The sequence below is a fragment of the Nestor notabilis genome, unplaced genomic scaffold (genome assembly GCF_000696875.1).
Source record: "Nestor notabilis isolate BGI_N333 unplaced genomic scaffold, ASM69687v1 scaffold22557, whole genome shotgun sequence".
In the NCBI taxonomy this organism is placed as follows: domain Eukaryota; kingdom Metazoa; phylum Chordata; class Aves; order Psittaciformes; family Psittacidae; genus Nestor; species Nestor notabilis.
In genome coordinates, this window is record NW_009938107.1 from 1 (window position 1) to 20,009 (window position 20,009).

Here is a 20,009-nt window from a genome sequence, read left to right on the forward strand (position 1 = left end):
GTACTTAAGTTTTATGTTACCATATGTATTGGGTTGAACTGAAGTTTATTATGAATATATTAGTATTAAATTGCATAAGCTCTTCACTTTAGTAACCTGTGAGGTTTTGTGCATCTTCCTTGTCACGTTATTTTCAAGCACTGAACCAGAATGCTGCAGCTTCTGTAATAATGTGAAGTATCTTTTGTTTTAATACACGTAACAGTATTATGTAAGAGCTTAAGAGGATTTGAAAAACTGTATGTTCACTTGCAATTCTAGGATTACTTACCCTGGCAGAGTTCTAGTATATGCAAGTTGGTAAGTCACCAATGTTAAAACTGAATGAGGGAAAAGTGCTGTGTTGGTTTTGGTTTTGGTTTTTTTTATACTTGTGAAATATGAAACAGAGCATGTTCACTTTCTGAGAAGCTGAATCTCTCAGTTTACAGTGATCTTCTACAACAGTGTTGGGACATGAACGCTGTACTGAATTTGACAGACGGTTTTTTACTCTTCATGTATCATTCTGTGTTTTCTGCAGCAGTCTACTGTCTAGTTACTGGCTGGGCTTACACCACCTTACGTGAGAGATAAGATGATAGCCTAGACTTCTGTAATTTCAGTTCATGTTGAAGCATGGTGAATTTCAGGTGTCTGCCAGTCCCTAACTAATTTAGCATGCTATAAATGAGGATGAAGTATTGACTGTAGGTTGGAGTTGATCTGATTCTTCAGGTTTAAGTAGTTTGTATCCTGGATGGAAAATGTCAGTATCTCAGAGGCAAGTTAAGTCAATTCAGTACTTAAGTTTTATGTTACCATATGTATTGCTAAACAAATGAAGCTATCTTGATATTTGAGCTCAGAGATTGTTCTTAAGAAATTTAATGGACATTATTATTGCTTGTCATGGGAGGGAGCACAGCCAGGACAGCAGACCCAAACTAGCCTAAGGGATATTCCATACCATAGAATGACATGCTCAGTAGAGAAACTGGGAGTAGTTGGCTGGGAGCCACTGATTGCTACTCAGGGGCAGGCAAGGCATCGGTTAGCAGGTGCTGAGCAACTGTATTGTGCATCACTTGGGCTTTTTTGTTTGTTCTGTTCTCTCTCCCACCCTCCACCCCCCCATTTCCTTGTATTTTTGTTGTTGTTGAAATTTTACTTCATTTCAATTATTCAACTGTTCTTATCTCAACCCACGACTTTTTACCCTTTTCCCTGTTTCCTTTTTCCCTGATTCTTCTCCCATCCCATGGGAATGGGGGAAGGAGCGAGTGAGTGGCTTCGTGGTACTTAGTTGCTGGCTGGGGTTAAACCATGACATAGGTATGAACAATACGTGTACACATTTGCATCTGAAAACTCATATTTGACCTAGCGTTTGATGCTTTCACCTCCCTTGGCACAGAATAAAAATTATGTTTGTGATTCTGAGTTGACACAGAAAAGATGAAGTTAGGTGTTACAACAGTGGTAACTTATTCAAATGTTAAGCCACACCAAAGTTTTCATTGATTAGTGGTGGAATGTTTAGGGCTTCTGTTAGTGGTCTTTGCTACACTGTCTAGCACGAGAAAACAATGTGGTGATGTTACTAAATAGACATCTGAAACAGGTGAGACAATTCTGAGGATTCATGAGCATGGAGTAGATGAGGCGGTTGCTCTAAAAGAGTCCAGATTGGTAGAACAGACATCAGAGTTTTCTGGTTTTTTTAAAGGTCCTGTAGTAGGTTTGCTGAAAATAAAGATGTTAGTGGCCTGTCTAAAAGATAGTAATACCATCATGAATCACAATAATGATTTCTGTCTGATATGCAAGTATTTCTTCATCAGTTTCATGTCCCTAGTTATGTTTTTTTTTGAGGGGGGAAGAATATATACATAAACATTCTTGACTGTTTAAGAGTGAGGCTTTGAAGGACTAAATCAAATCCAGTGGCTTTTTGTACTCGTCTGTATTAAAGATGATTTTCACAGAGAAACCAACTATCTAGCGAGGCTCTGCAACACAGTTCTCATATTTTATTTTGCTCTTTGCTAGTGTTCTGCAAACCACTCACCACAGCTTTGTAAACTCATGTGAAAGAGGAAAGCTTAAACTTTCCATGCTTCATGTGACTGTACTAATCTACAAGAAAATAGGATGGTTGACAGCAGTCTGTAGGTCTCAATGTTTGGGAATTCTTGTATAAGAAATAAATGTATTCTCTAATTGGTGATGTCCTGAATCGTGCATCGTAAGTTTAATTTTTCTCATACCTCAGAGCTGCCTCAGTCTTACCTTAAATCTCAGGTAATGCAGGCTCTCAAAATTTTCTACTACAAAATAACATTAGTAACTTTTATTTCTTCTCAAACCTATAATGCTACCCTTCCCTCCTCCAGCCTTTTGTTTATAGTTTGAGGAACAATGTTTTATTAAGTTTGTGGCCTGCCAAATATGTCTGCTGCTGGCTGTTCACTGGATAATGGACCTTAGAATTGAAGCATTCTTGTTAGGGTTTTGTTTTTATTTCTGGATTCATAGAAGAGTTAAGGCTAGTCATCAGTAGCTCTCATACCTGCAATACATTTTGAAACAGTGAAACACTGACATTTCACTCCAGGCTTCCCAAAATTTTAATGGCAGAACTTCAGCAATTGGCAGCTCTCATATCTTTGAGCAAAATTCTGAAGACTATTTAAAAGTAAGGAATACAATTAAATCCTGCAGGTTAATTCTTCCTTTATGTTTGAAGCGTAGAACTATTTCGTAACTCTTATCGTCATCATTGTAGGTGTAGCCATGCTGAATGGTAGAGAGATTTGCTGATACATCTTGATGTTTTAGTAATGTAGTATGAGGTGGATGCTAATGCTCTGGCTAACATGAAAATAAAAGAAGTGCATGTACACCTTGAAAAGATCTAGTGTAGTGTTTTATTATGGAACTTGTCAGGAGCAGGAGAGCTTACAAGGTTTGTAATCAGTGAATGGGAAGATATGTATGTATGCTGTGGTGCAATGTGGTATGTATGTTCTTCACACTTCAGTCTTGCAACACTTCGTACTCATTTCTAGCATATTGGCTTTCCCTTATATAAAAGTGATCAAAAACCCTCTCGGGGAAAGCAGTTTGACATGCTGGTGAAGGCGTGACATCATCACGTATAAGAGTGGCTCATATAGTAACAAAGATAGACTGTTTTTAAGGGCTCATGGATTAGGTTGTGAAGGTATGTCACAGTAGGATGGCAGATAAAAATTGATAGAAAATATTGGAAAAAATGTGAAAAATTATACTTGCACAGTTTATGTACTGAGTTGATATTTGCTTCCGTTTGCTTTCAGATTCTAATGGTCTGTACAAATAGTTTTCAGAGTAGAAAAATTGCTTCTGGATCTCTGATCAGTTTATGTCAAATTTTGGTTTACTGTTTCTGAGATGACTAGCAACATAAGTCTTAGTCTTAGCATTTGTGTAGTAAATAAATAATTGGTATAGATGCTGTTATTCATCTGAGACGAAAGACAGCAAAAAGAGAAATAGGGTGAAACTTATTTAATGTGTCTTATGGATGTGCATAATATATGCATCCACTGAACTCCTGTTACAGAAAATGAAAATGTGTGCTTTTAAGAAATTACTAATTTGATCTATTTAGCTGTCTGCTTTAGGTTGCAATTTGTTTTATTGTAGACTTACCTGTGTTAACTGAATCTCCATTTATCCTGAAGGGAGATGGGAATGGTTAGCTCTGGACAGATGAGTCTCAGTAAAGATTACTTTAGCTTTCATGTCTGTTAGCCTGATAATGCAAGGAAGTTTTTGCATTGATAGTATTATAACATTTTGTTGAAATGGGACCTTTATTTTCTAAAGTAAGAAGCTAATACACACATCAAGGTAAGATGAGGTAGGCTGGTCTTGTATGTAATGTATAATCTAATGAAAAATTTTCAACAGGATGAATTGCTTAAAGAAAAAACGGTGTTTCTGAAACATGCTGTTTTTCTGAACAGATCCATTAGAGATCTGTTCATCCATCTTTTAGAGATATTTGAATCGCAGTACTGTTGTTAAGCTTCTTAATAGGATGCATGTGATATTACAAAACGGCTTCTGAAGATCTCTGTTACAGAAGCTGTTAGAAGTATTTTGTGGGATTAGGGTATTTGAATGTCTATGGAAGGAAGGATCTGTTCTGGAGCTATTTACTGGTAAATGTCTACATTGCGTAAAATGAGTATCAAGGGCATAGCTGCATTCCGGTATAGTTAGGGAAAATGGCATTTTTTAAAAACTTGTAATTAGCCATGTGGATTAAATGCTGCTAATGGTTAGTAAGCTTACCAACTAGAAAACCTAATGCTGAAAAATGAACTTATAAAGGACTTGTGATAATGTGAATGAAAAGAAAGATAGGCACATATTTTTTGTGCCTGTCTCTTAAGTTTTTTTCCTCAGGCTGTAGTTTGGCTTGCTGGCAAAGTATGGCTGGTTGAAATTTTGTTGTGTGCTGCAGTTTGCAGCTCCTTCATTTGGTAGAAATGGACAAGAGGTCAAACTGTAAACTGGATCAATGAAATGACCTTGAATTTATTGACCGATGCTTTTTTACCTCCATCTACCTTACCTCTTTCAGTAACTTCTTTTGCTATGCACTAAAAAAGCTGTCTTGTCTGCAGATGTTGTTTTTGAATCCCAGGCTTAACAGAAAATCTCTCTTAAAGCCATGTCTCCTCAGAGAGTAAAGGTGTTTCATGATAACTTGGTAACTTCAATTGCATATGGATCAAGTGCCTGTATTTTTCACACAACTTTAAAGTTGTTTTTTAAAATTTAAAGGCTCTAAAACTGGAGTAATTTAGCATAAGGTATTGACTGTAGGATGCATTATGGGTAAAACAGATTTGTAAGGAGATAGCCCTAACGGCAGTTAAAAAAGTTGTCTTTAAGTGCTCTTTTTTCTTCTATTTCTTTACTCCAGAAGCTGTGAAGAAGCTGTGGAAATGGGAATTTTATAAAGCATTTCTGTGGGGGAGGGTGTTTTGTTCTTTGGTTTTTGTTTGTTTGTTTTTTTTTCCTCTTTAAATGCTTGCAATCCTTTTAGGATTGAGACTCGAGTCACACAACCATATGGGGCACAGCTGATTGATAGATCCCCTATTGCTTCATACAGGTTAAGGTTAGGTGGTTTTTGTGTGTACATAGACTATTTTTCCTTAGCCTGCATTTTGGAGGTTAGGTCAGTATGACAGAACATTGTAAAACAATAATAAAACATTAAATGAAAACATTATGTCAGTGCTCAGTAGTAGTAGTAGTAAAAAAAATAACCTCTGTAAAAGGAGTGACAGACTAGGAATTGAACAACATTGAACTGAGGCTAGGAAGAGAGGAAGCTAAAACTGAGTTGCTTGAGGCAAGGTAAATTGAGTATGATAATTCTTGTTTTGGAACAGACTGTGAATGAGAAGATGCACAAATTATCAGGTATTAAAAACAAGCAAGAGGAAGTGGTTGTTCTCACAGCACATAGTTAAGCTATTAAACTCCTTGTTGCAGGATGTTCTTGATACTAAAAATTCACATGCCTTAATAAAGCACCTGCCCAGTTTCACAAGGAGGGCTGGGATGGAATCCATCAAGCGTTACTAAACACGAAGCCATTGCACTCTGATGTAAAAGAAGGTTTTGAATCTCTTACAAATAAGGAGTTTCATTATTTATTATGTTTGCCATTGGACTATGTTCTTCCCTGTGCAACCTCTACTGGATAGGAGAGTGTTTGGCATGGGTGTTTGGTTTAATGTAGCATGCTCTAAACTAGTTTCGTACTTTCTGAAGTAAGGATGGGGTGTTATTACATGGTTCACTGGGAGCAGTAGAGGAAACTTTTTGTAAGATGAGCAGTATGGGATGTGATGGGAAGCAGATACGTCATTGCCAGTTTTGATACTATGACATCTTCCAGTGAAGTGGTTTTTGGAAGACCATCTGAAGCACATAGTGCTTATTAGCAGAATGAAAGGGTACAGTAACGCAAAACCCAGTGAAGTTTTTTAAAGCATGATCTTAATCTTTAAAGAAAACAAAACCCCACAGCCCAGTGTTTGCGATTGTTATGTTTACCCTGTTCTTTGTCTAAGTTATGAGGTTTCAGAAGTTGATTGATTTCATTCAAATTTTACAGGGGTGGAGGTCTCAAACTGAATTCCCACTGACTTTATGGAAGTAGACAGCTGCATAGAGAAGAGGTTACACCATGGCTCCTGCCGAGAGAAGCAGTAAGGTGAGATTGTTAAACATCAGAGAATCCTCATAGGACCCCCAACCTTGTAGTTGAATCCATATGAAACCAGGTTCATTAGTTTCACTGCCTGTGAAATAACTTGTTTAGCAGGGAGTGTTTTTAATCTAATGCTTACATTTTGACTTGAGAGTAACTAATGTAAGGGGCTGTTTGTTTGCCAGATTCATTTTCAAAGATTTTCTTTCTGAAGTTCAGTTTTGAAACAGAAAATACATACTAAAGAGCTGTTTTCTGTATTTTGAGTTGTCAATAAGCCCTCTATTTTTAATATTTCTAGCTATTTTGTACTTAAAGTGGGAGAAATGGGTTAGCTTTTTGATAGCTACAGATTTTTATGTAAACCTCAATCTAAGTTAAAGATGCAGGAAAAGTTTTGGAGAGGTCTTGTATGTGGAAAAAAAAAAGGCAATGGGACACAAGACCTTAAAAAACAGTTTTGAATATGAATGTTTTATAAGTTGGATCTTGTTTGCTTAAATGCCAGATTAGCTGGTAAGAGGGAGTTCAGCATAAGTAAGTTGAACCTTTGAGTTCTCTTCCTTTCCTTCACACGTTTTTTCTCCTTCTCCTGACTCATTCTCAGGACTGCTGAACATATGCAGCCTACATGCAAACTTTTCATCACCAGTTTTTATAACTCCAGTCAAAATATTTAACGAGACATTTTTGTTTAGCATTAAGAGTACATCCAACCCAAATGTTTCATTTAGGCCTATAAAGCTTTGTTTGTTTGTTGTAATTACAGTATTGATTGATAATGCTCAAACTACAGTAACAAAATTAAGCCTTCTATGTCAGTCTGAGCTTTGATAAACAAGAAGCTGTTAAAAGGGAGAAGATCAAAGTATTCAAAACTTTATATTACTGCTGTTTCGTGCTAAAGCAGGAAGGAATATGTCAAAATTAAGTAAATCAAGCATGTTCATCTTATCAATGTTCTGTGCTGCCTGGCTGGTTTCTGATGTAGCCTGAAAAGTTACAGATTTCAGATTTGCCAGTTTTAACGGTCCTTATAATGCTGGCTTTTTCAAGCGTTGCTTGTAAAGTTTCTAACTCAAAAACATGAAGGCCACTGTCGAAGAGAAATTTTCATTGTTGAACTGTTGCGATTTCAGAAATTTGTTGGTTAACACAGCATGGCTTATCAAACCCTTTGCAAAACCCCCTGAAGAATTTCATATGTAATCTGTAAAAATGTGCCAGTGTAACTTTAGGAGAATTACAGGGTAATAATTTTGCTTATTTTTACACAAATGCATAATCTTATCCTTTATTTTTAGGTATGCTTGGCAGTGACAATGGACTATTTATTTGCATCAGATACTCTTATATGAAAAGATCACGTTTCCAAAGAGCTTAAATATTATTTCATCTTCTGAAACAGAATGGCAGGCTTCAAGCGAGGATATGATGGAAAAATTGCAGGATTGTATGACTTGGATAAAACTTTGGGCAGAGGCCATTTTGCTGTGGTCAAACTTGCTCGGCACGTCTTTACAGGTGAAAAGGTAGCAGTAAAAGTAATTGACAAGACCAAACTGGACACTTTAGCCACTGGACATCTTTTTCAAGAAGTTAGATGCATGAAGCTAGTGCAACATCCCAATATAGTACGGCTGTATGAAGTGATTGATACCCAGACTAAGCTTTATCTTATCTTAGAGCTAGGTGATGGAGGAGATATGTTTGATTACATCATGAAACATGAAGAAGGTCTGAATGAGGATCTGGCAAAAAAATATTTTGCTCAAATAGTTCATGCTATATCCTACTGCCATAAACTACATGTAGTTCACAGAGACTTAAAGCCAGAGAATGTGGTCTTCTTTGAAAAACAAGGACTTGTGAAATTGACTGATTTTGGATTCAGCAACAAATTTCAGCCTGGAAAGAAGCTCACCACAAGCTGTGGATCTCTGGCATATTCTGCTCCTGAAATTTTACTTGGGGATGAATACGATGCACCAGCAGTGGGTATGTCCTCTTTGAATTCAACTAGTAATCTAAACTTAAGTACCATGGTGTTGTAGCACTCTCTTTTCTGTTTCAAGATAATGTCATATGTGAAAGCCAGCTAATTGGCAAGAAATAATTTTATAACCTGAATGAGTTACGGATGAATTAATGCTGGAGCAGCTCCATTCAAAGGAGATACTCAAACATTTGTGAAAATGCTTAAAGGTTCTTTCTGTATGAAATGATGCAATTGTATGCATTGTAATTAACTTTTCTAGTAAGAATGGGAATGCAGTGTATATTTGTACTTCCTTTGTTAAGAGGACCCATCTCCTCTTCAGAAAAGTGCCTGGTTTTAATTTAATGTCCCTTGTTCCCCCCATTGCTGCAAAAAAAACAAACACCCAGAGTGATTTTCTTTGCTCAGTTCGTCTGCATAAGAATGACAGTGTGAGTCCAAGCTGCTTACATCTGCTGCTGCAAAGTGGTAGGGATCGGTTTCTAATAAGTACTAATTTGGCTATCAGAGAAGAGGGGGAGTTAAGGAAGGCTTTAACTCCCTCTTCCCCTTCTTTGCCCTTTTCTTGTCTGAGAACTGAAAGTAGAGAGTGAGTTTCTAGTTGCTCACAATTGTTTGAAAGGTAGGAGAAATAGTAGTGTGTAAACTTGTGTGTATGTTTCTAGCTGGAAAGTGAAATGTGCTAGACAGGCTGCAGATAATTCTCTTGCTCTCTCTGTTAGGTCTACTGCATATGATATTAGAATTAACTTCGAGTGTTTTTTCAGAGAGTTGTAAGCATTAATAAGAGTCACTAGATAATATTGTGTGGTCATACACGTTGCTCCTATCTGTTGGTTGAGGTAGAACTTACCTCTCCAATAAATTTAGTTCCAAATGATGCTTCAGAAATACCTTATTGTGGTCAACATGCCTCTAGTTCTTGGGTACCCAGTATGTGATACTTATACTGTCTTAATAACACCCATTAGGACTCTGACACGGCTGTATGTGTGTTTTTCTATGGTTATAGTAGTAGCTGTGGTGATGGTTTAAATTAAGACTGACTTGTCCATTTTCTTGCTAATCTACTGGAGGTAAACAGTCAGCTAATTTTATATGCTGACAAAGTATTCCTGCAGGCCTGTGAACTAAAATTCTTGCATTATTTTTAATATAAATATTTTTAGCTAGTAGATCTTGTGGTCTTTGTTTAAACATTTGAATGTTACTTCATGGCTTCTAACTTTGAATAGGTGTTTTACTGTGGGTTACTTTCTCAAGTGTGCTATAATTAGGGATTTTAGATGTCTGTGCTATTTGTGGTTTTGCAAATCCGTGTTGATGCTGCAGTGATGCTTGACAAAATGATTTCTATTTAGAGGCCACTGTTTTAGATGAGTTGGTTCTGGTTTTATTAGTGGCAAACTAGGGATCCTAACTCCTGAATTTTTCTGTGTTATTCTTTGCCTTTTTATGTTGAGAATTTCCTGAAGCATGAGTGTAACTGATTCCAGTGCTCTCCAATACTACGTGAAACAGTACGTTTGTTAAATATTCTATACAGTGCCTTATGTGAATGATGTTTTGAAAAACAAAGTAGCAGTCAGATTTTGGAGACTGAGCAAAAACTGAAGTTTTGTAATTGCTACCCCACTGAAGATGCTTGGAAGTATGAATAAATCAGACATTTTCAAAGAAGAGAAATTATATCAGTTACATTTTGGTGCTAGCGATATGCAAGGTGTATATATAGCCTGAAATTATGGTGGAGTGCTGTGAACTCATTCAGCTGTTGGCTGAATAGGGCTATTAATATTGCAGTAATGATTGGCAATGGCAAAGATTTTTTGCAGTTAGGATGAAATTACGTTATAGCTGAACCAATCTAAAAGTTAGTTGCTATGAGAAAGGAGGTCATGCTTTCTTCAGTGCAGCTACATGGTCCTGTCCCCTTATGGGCATCTGATAACTTGAAAACCAACTCGATTTACTAAAATGCCAAGTTAGAAATGTTTGCCCTGCCTATACACTGCACATGTTAAGGTGTATTTGCATTCATTAAGTATTTTTTAAACCTGTTTTCATTTATCCAAAATTGTTGCTGTATTTGCAAAAATTATTGCAAGAAAAACTGGTCAAGGTATATGGTGGGTTTTTCTTGCCAAAGATCTTTTCCACAAACATGGCTTCTCTGGTGTCTTATGGATAGTATTAGAATGAGATATGAAGGATATATTTTCTTGCAGCAAAGAGATGAAATAAGTCTTTTATTACATTATATGCTTCATAAATATCATGGAAAAGCTTTCTTTATGAAAACATAATTGTTTCACCCAGTTCAGGGATTAATGTCCCCTTTGTGATGCTACTTCAAAGTTTTCGCACTTGAAAAGAGACTATTTAATTTGGGTCTCTCGTTTCCTTTTGTGTTTAAGGCTGTAGTTAAAATAAGGCAAGAGCAATATTAGGCAATGATCATATGTTCCCAGGGCTTTTCAAAAAGCTGAGTTAGATAATGAGTTCTGTTGCTTGTAGTTTCCCATATTTTTTTCACACTCAATTAAAATTTATTCTGGTCAGAGGAAAGTGAGAGGGCTGTTGTTGCACATGAAGTTCATTTTGTAAATCAAATGGACATATTATTTTACATCAGGCAGAGTTCTGTCTAGAATAGTGGTGTAATCCGGTGAACTCCAGCAGTATGCAGAAGTGGGTCACTACAGGTGAGAAAGAATAAAGGATGCTTCTGATAATACTTTTGCTCTACCACCGTCAACAGAGATTGGATCATTAAATGAATAGAAATCGCCTCTTTCCTAGGTTGATAAAGTTCAATTACAGTTTTTCAAGATCAGCTGATACTTTCAGAGGAGAGCAAGTTCTATTTTAACTGCTCTGCATCTCTACAGAGTATTAAGTGCTGCGTGGGCTACAGTAATTCTAGAAGACATTGGCACATCTGATAGGTTTTATTATTATAGTCAGATATTCTGTACGTGATTTTGTAGCTGCATCAGAACATTTGCAGAGTGAATTCATCCTGCTGGGGATGAGAAATGGGCAAATTCAGATTCTAAGATTGTGATTGTTTATTTAGCAGTTGAGTGCAGGCCTCTAGCATGGTACTGTAATACACAAATAACATTGTAGGTACCATCACAATTAGCACTGTGGTTTGTTGTCACAGCAACATCAGAAGAATGGTGGCAATATTTTCCTCATAGAAGACACAACTCACAAGAATATTATGGTTACTGTGGCTCAGTGCTGTACTGCTACAACTGGCAGTTTGTGGTCCAAATCCAACTTGCTGCTGCCTCCGAAGTTGCAAAGGCCAACCACTTGGATAACATCCATTGCTTTAGTAGTTAAATGGTGGCTTTCTTGCGCAACTCAGACCTGGGTATCTTCTGCCAGTGTGATAATAATTGTGCACGTATTCATTACCTAGTCATCCATTTTTGATTGTTAAAGGAAACAGAGGATTTGTCATACATACCTTTTGCTTTCCTGAGATCATTATACTGCTTTTAGACCCACTTTGTCTTTTGTTGGAACGAACACAAATTATTCTGTCTTCTTCTTGCATCAACTGTTTGCATTCTTACTTGCATATAGTGTGGCTGGAGTGGGTTTTCAAAGCTCCAGCCGCATTTGCCTGGTGCTTGAGCCTGTCTGGCCTCTGGAACTAGTTTTGATGTTCCTGTGTGGACATAGCATTTTATTCACAAACTGAGTGACTAATGTAAGCATCAGGTCCAGTGCGTATGACGATAACCTTTTATGCTATAAAAATGCTGAATATAAGATTTGACAGACTTGAGTTAAAAGGTGGTAAGATACTTGCAAACCATATACAGTATTGAATCATTTAGCATACCTGCCAACATTTTGGAGTTTCAGTATGCTCAAAACCAGATTATAGCCCAATTTGACAGAAAAGAAAAGAAGTCCTACAAAAGCTTTCACCCATTGTTCTGTTTTGAAAATCTCCATTTCTAATGTATTGCAACACTATAGAAGATTTATAGTTGTATCTTCAAGCTCTTTCTCTAATATATAAGGGTGCAGAAAGCTTAAAGTATAATAATTAGCTGCTTCCACCATAAAAAGTCTTCCCTTTCTGTTTTGCTTGCATCAGTGCAGAGCTTACTCCTTCTCATGTGCTGCACTCTGTTCTGTGACTGACCATTTGATGAACTGTTTTTATAAGCTAACCTGACAGAAACTTTTTCTGCCTTACCTTACCAGAAGGCTTACCTTGTGTCAGGTCAGCAGAACTGGCTGTTCCGTTAGCATTGAGTGGAAGAGCTGGTGTAAACAGTGAAGGGAGCATGCAGTTTTAATTGGAGTACTGGGGGAAGGTGGTAAGACCTGCCCTTTTTTTGTGTTAGCAAGTTTAGATTAGATAAACTCAGCCTTGCCTATTTATCTTCAACTTCCATGTAAGAGAATCTCATTAAGTGTCAAAAGTGCAGTTTTAGGAGAATTGTGTGCTCTAGTTTCCAGCTTCAAATGCTTTTTGAAGCAAAAGAGAAGGAATTGGTGTGAGTACACAGTATGTCCATGCTATGCTTTCCTCCTGTGTCCTTGTGTTAGTAGCCACGCTTTTCTGCCTTCTCCCTGCTGTGCTGTTTATCTCACTGCTGAAAAAAATGAATCAAATTTGAAAAATTGTCAGAAATGAGCTTTTTATACTTTTTTAGAAGGGGAAAATGCAAGGAATTGGTTGTTAGAAGACTTTTAGGAAGTTTCAATCTTGAGGATATTCATGCCATGTTAACAAAGAATTTACTTCTGTGCTAATTTGTATGCAGGTGGGGGAGTCCAATTTTTGTGTAGTATGCTATCCTTTCATTCTGCTTTTTACCCTCAATCCAATTATTTATTGACAAGAAAATACTCTTAATGCCTCAAATTGAGGGTGTTGTGCTACAGGTTTAGGAGCTTTGTATCCAGAAGTGAAGTTATGATGTGATGGAGCTGTAATGAAGGGTGGGAGTCTGTGATCCTAATGACTTCTCAGTAAATCTGTGCCAGCTAATATTTATTAAGTGTGGCTTACGTTCCGTTCTGGATTATTTTAATGCACAAGTTTTAATGCATTCACCAGTAAATTGCTGGGTGAAGCAAAGAATAACTTATCCAAGTGAAACTACAGAGGAGAAGCTGTCAACATAGTCTTCAGCTACTACCATATCAGCTAAACTGTAACTTAAGTATAGGGATGATTCTTAGTCATCTCACTGTGTTCGTGAGAGAACTGTTTTCATAATATTTCAAACTGCTGTTTTGGAACAAGATTTCATTATGACAAATACATCTCTGCAGCCAGGAAGCTTCATTTCATGTATCTTGCAAACAAATACTCAGATTACTTACGTTCAGCCCATGGCTGACTAATTTGGCAACACGGATGTGGTGGGACCTAAATCAGTGGTGTACTACGTAGTTATAAACCAGATGCTCAAGTTTTGCATTCACATGTAATGCTGTACTAAGACCTTATTTTTTATAAATAAAATGCCAATTATACATTTGGCAGCTTAAACCTCTAGGCAGAGATAGTCAATCGGAAAATATGAAGGCTTTCTTAGATACCAGGAGCAAATTCGTTTTAGTATTTATGTACAAAAGAGACCAAAAACGTTGCAGTGAAACATGTACATAAGCTGTATGTGCTGTATAGATTTTGATATGTCCAGTGATTTTAAGAATGTTTTATATAGAGAGAAAAACTTCCTTTTACATTTAACTTATAATATTGGTGTTTATCCTGGTTTGTTATTTCTTGGAGCCCTAGTACTGGGATTCACACACATGTTGGTTTTGTTTGTGTTTTTAATGTAGACTCAGTAACTTCTGAAATGTGGCTAAGCAATAGAAACCAAAGGAGATAGAATGCATTTCTAAATGCAGAATTGATGAGTCAAACAGGCTATTTTGGAATAAAGGCAGTGGCATGTGTTCAGTAAGACCTTTCAAGGGTGGTGTTTTTTGTTAAAATAATCCTTACTGAAATTTGAGAGGCAGTAGTTACTAAAAAAAAAGGAACAACTGTTTTTCTGTATTTTGATAGTTTTATGCAACCCGGAAAACCCATGCTATTGTCTTCAGGGAAAAATAAGTACTAGTTGCCAGATTGAATGAAAGTAAGAAACACTTCCAAAGATAAAACTAGTTACTGATGATCATATTTCAGTCAAATAAAATAACATCTATAGAACAGAGTGTGTCATCAGACAGATAAGCTAATTATGAAAATAAATTGCTAAATGCCATTTGCTATTTATGCTCCTTTTTGGATGGATGAGGGAAGGAAAAGATTTTTCCTAATTCACTTGTCTGTGTGTTCTAGTAGCAATTTTAAGTGGATTTCTAGTGCTTTAAAATAAGGAGAAAACCCAGTTGTGCCTGTCAATTTTGAAAATGTTAGCATTGATTGTAGATTATCTCTTCCTCAGCCTTCTGCAAGGGAAAAATAAATTCCCCTTTACAATGACCAGAAAAATAGCTGAATTAAGGTGGTGGTATCCCTGAAAACTAGAGAGGTCAGTACACAAGTTTATTCAAAGCCTTTTTCATTAAAAGTTAAAGAATGGAAGAACAGTTCAATCACTTAAAAACTGAGTATCTGTGAAAAAGTAATCTTTGTTTTTTACCCATCCTCTTCAAATTTCACAAGTGGTCCAGTTTGAGCATCTTCCAGCAGTCTGTGCACATGGTAGTGTAAAAATACTCATGATACATAGAAATGCTGAAATCATTAACAGTTACTCTACTATCTTGCTACTGACTTTTTATATGAGTAATGCTTTTTGAAAGCTTTTTAGCTTATACAGGAATGGAAATATTTTTCTTATTCTCCCTTTGAAGGACAAGGATATCAACAATCTAACAGATGCTATCCAAACAACTCAGTAGTGGATCAGCTTTTATCCTTTTATACTGTAGGATGTAATTTTTCATCGCTTTCTAATAGAAGTTTCATTTTCTGCAGTTTGACATGTCATATAAATTTTTACTCTTAAACTGTGTTTTGGTTCTTCAGAAGATTATGTGAAGCTATGCTATAAATTTTTTCATTCTGTTTTCCATAGCCTATGCTGTGAACAAGATCTTAAATTTCAACTTGTAACAAACATCCTTACCACTGATTTAACAGCCTGTACCTACTTGGAGCCCAATGAAGGTTCCATCCCTAAATTACAATCCAAATAAATAAGTTCATGATGGGGTTTTGTGTTTGGAGTTTAAAACAGCTGTCTTCGGATGCTGCTCAGTTGCTGCGTAGCCCTGAGCGTGCCCAGAGTGCAGAGGTGCTGATGATCTTTGCATTTGGATTTTGCTTTTTAGCTCAACATAGAAGATCTTGATATTTAAAAGCTGATCTGTTGAGTCTTTTTTTCAAGCTTTGTATTCAACAAGTTTCTATGGATTGGTCTTTCTTCCATAAATCTGTTTTGAAGAGGTGGTAGCAGCAGTGGTGATGACATTCTTTTTAATGTCTTAAGATGGTGGTTAGAGTAATTGCCCATGATACTGGAAATTGGGGTCCATTTCCATCGTTCATTTAGCCACAGTCTGTTGATACTGCTGCAGTGGCAAAATAAGCATGTAAACATTTCTGTCATCTCCATAAAAGTTAATTTGTTTTCTTTTTTGCTTATTAAATGGCTTCTAGTAGAAAATAACTGTTATAGTAAACATTACAGTGAGAAATGCATAAAACCTGACTAAATTTACTCAGTGTTACAAATCACTTCTAAAGAAACAGACTTTCTGGAAAAAGATCTGTCTTATTAACTGAGCAATGGACACTGTATAAACGGGTAAGCAGTTCTATGTTTAAGCTAGAAGGAAAAAAACCAAAAACCTTTTTCCTGTCGAGGACCAAAATAAACAACTTTAATAAGCAGACTCAATTTACATTAGGTAGTTAAAAGTGAATGTGTCTATTCCAAAATGAATATGGGGTTTTAGGCTGTTTAAAATCAGAAATTCACATAGCATATACAAAGTGTAACACATGTTTGACTTCTGAGGAATGGTAGAAATCTGAGCAAATCTTAAGGTATGAAAATCCCATATGTCATATAAACTGTAGCTTTCTGAAATCCATAGCGCTTGTTTTAGGAGTAAATCAGGAACCTTAGAAAGCAATCAATAGCTAAGGAAATGGTGAAGCTCCAGTGGTTAAGCAGAGGAATATGGATATCCTTTGTGCAGTGCACAAACTTGAACATAACAGATGTTCGACTGCCCTGTGTTAAGGCAGGCATAGCATGGACAGCTAATGATGTAGTTTGGTTTCTATGGCAGTGACTTCATGTTATGTAAGGAAGTTGCGTATACAAAGCCCTGGTTGTCATGGTTCTGGGAATCCTGCTTCAACAGTCCTTTCCCAATCAGCATTATTTAATGGCTTTAAAAGCAATGAAATATTCTCTACTGCAGCTAGTTACTGCTGCTTTTACAAGCCCTGATGTCTCTTATTTTATTCTTATTATAGCAATGGCAGTTTCACTACTATGCAAATTAAAGGCTAAATTGCATCTTGAGATCTTCAGTGTGCTTTTGAAAGAGATCTTGATTTTGACCACTGCAGTATACGTGTGCCTTCCTCCACCATAATCCTTTGAAGTTTTACAGGTCATAAGCATGCTTAATGCATGCAGCATGTCAGGCCTAAGTTCTAAGTTCAGTTTTCTGAAGAGCGCAAAGTAGATGACCCTTTAAGAGGAGGAGAGAATCACTTTCCATAAAGCCTCTAACTTCTGAATTACTAAGAGTAGTAAAGTAACTTGAAATTGTTAAAAATAAATTCTTGGTTAGATCTGCTCTGCTAAAGGTGGGTCCCTGTAACCCTTGTCTTCCCTGTGTTCCTTCAGTTAAGAGTCTCAAATCTAGAATTGGCAGTGGCACCTCAGTTCTGAGCTGTAATAAGGGAATATAACTGAAAATGTATGTTGAGTCATTGGCCCAGGTCAAGGAGTCTGGCTTACAAAACCTGCTCCTTTATCTGGTTACACTATCCGGCAGTACATTTATTAAAGTATCTAAAAGTTTTGTTTAAAACCCCATTTATTTGTTAGTGAACCAGTGCCATTCAGTGAATGGGTAAAAATGAAAATAGATGTTGTCATCTTTGCTTTTAAATGTGTATCTGTGGCTTTTAATAGTGTTTGGAGGTAGGAAAATGTCTCAGCTAGGATTTTTACCCTGAGTTGATGTAAGGTGTATCAAATTAAGAACATACTATAAGGGCTCTGTACACTTAGAAAAAGCTATGTTTCTGCAACTGTGTGGAGATGTAAAGAAAAACATCTGTTCTTTAAAACTTTGAGTTATTTTTCTTCCTCCTTTCCCCAGTTATTAGCTGGTCTAGTAAGACATGATACTTCTTTCCGGAAGCCTTGCTTTGATGAGATGTCAGGCTTTTATCTCATTGCTGCTCCAACATCTTTCTAATCTGCTCATGCAACTGTCTTGTCAAAGTCGATGCTTTTGACCAAATAAGATCACTAGATCTTGACTGAGGCTTTCACTCAGTTTGAGTGAACTCCCTCTTTTTAATAGGGTAAGAATAGTCTTTGGGATTTACAAATGAAAGATCAAGGTGTCATTTTCTACTGTGCTGGTGGAAGCAGTCTCCCAGCAGGAGGAGTTATTCCCATTTATCAAAACCTAGGATGTGAGCAGAAATGGGCAATAGCAGGGTACAGAACAAGAATGGGCAGCAGGTACTGACCAAGTGTTGGTCAAAGCACTTGATCAGCTGAGTGCAAACCTCCATCTTCTGTCTTCCTTGGGACCTAGAGAACAAGTAAGTTTTATCTATTAATAGGAAAGAATAGTAGAGCAGCTCCGGTTATGACAGCACAAAACAGTATGGCAAAGAACGTTCCTGTTGTGTGGCTTTGTGTATTGTTTGGGGAAATAATAAAATCTTGTAAAAATGCACTATAATAAAATAATCTGATTCTCTTTTACTAATTTCTCAGGCAGCCATGCTTAGAGATCTTGAATCTCTTAGCCAGATGGCACTATTCTGGAGACAAAGACTTCTCAAAAATGTACCATAGTTATTTCATTAAATGGGTGAACAAAAAATACTGTCTTTAAAGAGAAGGCATTGTTTTCATGTCTTTAAATCTTTTCTTGCAGTATTTTTTTTCTGGGTTTGACAGAAAAACGCACAGATACAGGATTGATTTTTGCATGTATAGAATGGTTTAAATCTAAACACTTGGGTGCAAACTTAGCATTTCTTGTATATACCATATAGTCATTTAACTGTTGATCTTTTAACATTTTCAAAATGTTATGTGGGTATTAACTCATTATTTTGGAATATCTACTTTTAAATCTTCAGAGTCTACACCTTGGATTTCAAGTTACACTGAAGGCTGGCAAACCAACATGTTTAAACTTATTTGCATGTTGGGAGTGTAGGTCACCTTCTTAAATTTAGAAGAGATGTTTACAAACAGTACTTTTAACCCTCAAGTTTATGGATCCTTTTTTCAAAGAGATTATTTTCCCCTTTTTGATAGCACTATGTCAAACTGTAAGTGTCTTCAAAACATACAAAATAAAAACTTCATAATGCAAAACTGGAAGGGATTTCTGTTGTCTTGGAAACTAAGATAAGAAGGACATGAAGCTGTTGGAGCAAGTCCAGAGGAGGCCACGAGGACGATAAGGGGGCTGGAGCACCTCCCAAATGAAGACAGGCTGAGAAAGTTGGGGCTGTTCAGCCTGGAGAAGAGAAGCTGTGTGGAGACCTCATAGCAGCCTTCCAAGGGGGCCTACAAGGATGCTGGACAGGGACGCTCCGTCAGGGGCTGTAGGGATAGGACAAGGGGTAATGGGTTTAAAGTTAAATAGGGCAGATTTAGATTGGATATAAGAAAGTTCTTCCCTGTGAGGGTGCTGAGGTGCTGGCACAGGGTGCCCAGAGAAGCTGTGGCTGCCCCATTCCTTGCAGTGTTCAAGGCCAGGTTGGATGGAGTTAGAGCAACCTGCTCTAGTAGAAGGTGTCCCTGCCCATGGCAGGGAGTTGAAACTGGATGAGCTTTAAAGTCCTTTCCAACCCAAACCATTCTATAATCTGCCAGTAAAAATCCTGCTTTTTATTTAATCCAGCATTTTGTGTGTGTCTTGGAAAAAGTGCATATATGAAATTCTGTGGTATGTTGAGAAGGGCAAGATACTGTTGTTACTGTTCTTATTTTGTTTAGGATTGCATACAGCTGTTGTCTGAGTAACTGTGGTAGTTTGAAATACCACTGAATAATCCACTTTTAAAATACCAGTTCCATTTTTCCATTGTTCTTGCTGGGTATGTGTATTTCAAATTAAGTTACTTTGAAAATTTGCTTAATGTTTCCTGTTTCCTGTCAGCTTTTTTTACCACTTCCTTTACATTTAACAGTACTTTACACTGTGTTCGAGTGAAATTGTGTTATACTGGAACTGAGACAACGCTGTGCTGCTTTAAACGGAGCATTCGAGTTCTGTGTGTTCACACTATAAACATTATTTTAGTTCTTGCTGAGCTGTCATGCCTTCAGTTTCTCAAATGAACACCTAGAATGTGCTGCTTCTCATCGGCAAAAGGAAGTATAGTTTTACTCTTGGCGCTGCATGCTGCAGTGAGGGTGCCTCTGAGCGTCACCTGGTGTAATCCCCCTGGTCAAGCAGGAACACCTGGAGAGATGCTCCAGTCCATCACTTTCATTATTGGGCTCTCTCCAGTATGTC

General features: G+C 37.0%; 1 protein-coding gene across 1 annotated transcript in view; it reads left to right on the plus strand.

Annotated features, from left to right (window-relative positions):
- Nucleotides 1-6,166: 6,166 nt before the first annotated feature.
- SNRK (SNF related kinase) overlaps nt 6,167-20,009 on the plus strand; it is a 28,682-nt gene continuing 14,839 nt past the window's right edge. Inside the window, exons 1-2 of the mRNA XM_010019170.1 lie at nt 6,167-6,265; nt 7,567-8,260. Coding sequence (XP_010017472.1) covers nt 7,672-8,260 — 589 coding nt within the window. The 5' untranslated portion in view covers nt 6,167-6,265; nt 7,567-7,671. The remainder of the gene's footprint in view (nt 6,266-7,566; nt 8,261-20,009) is intronic.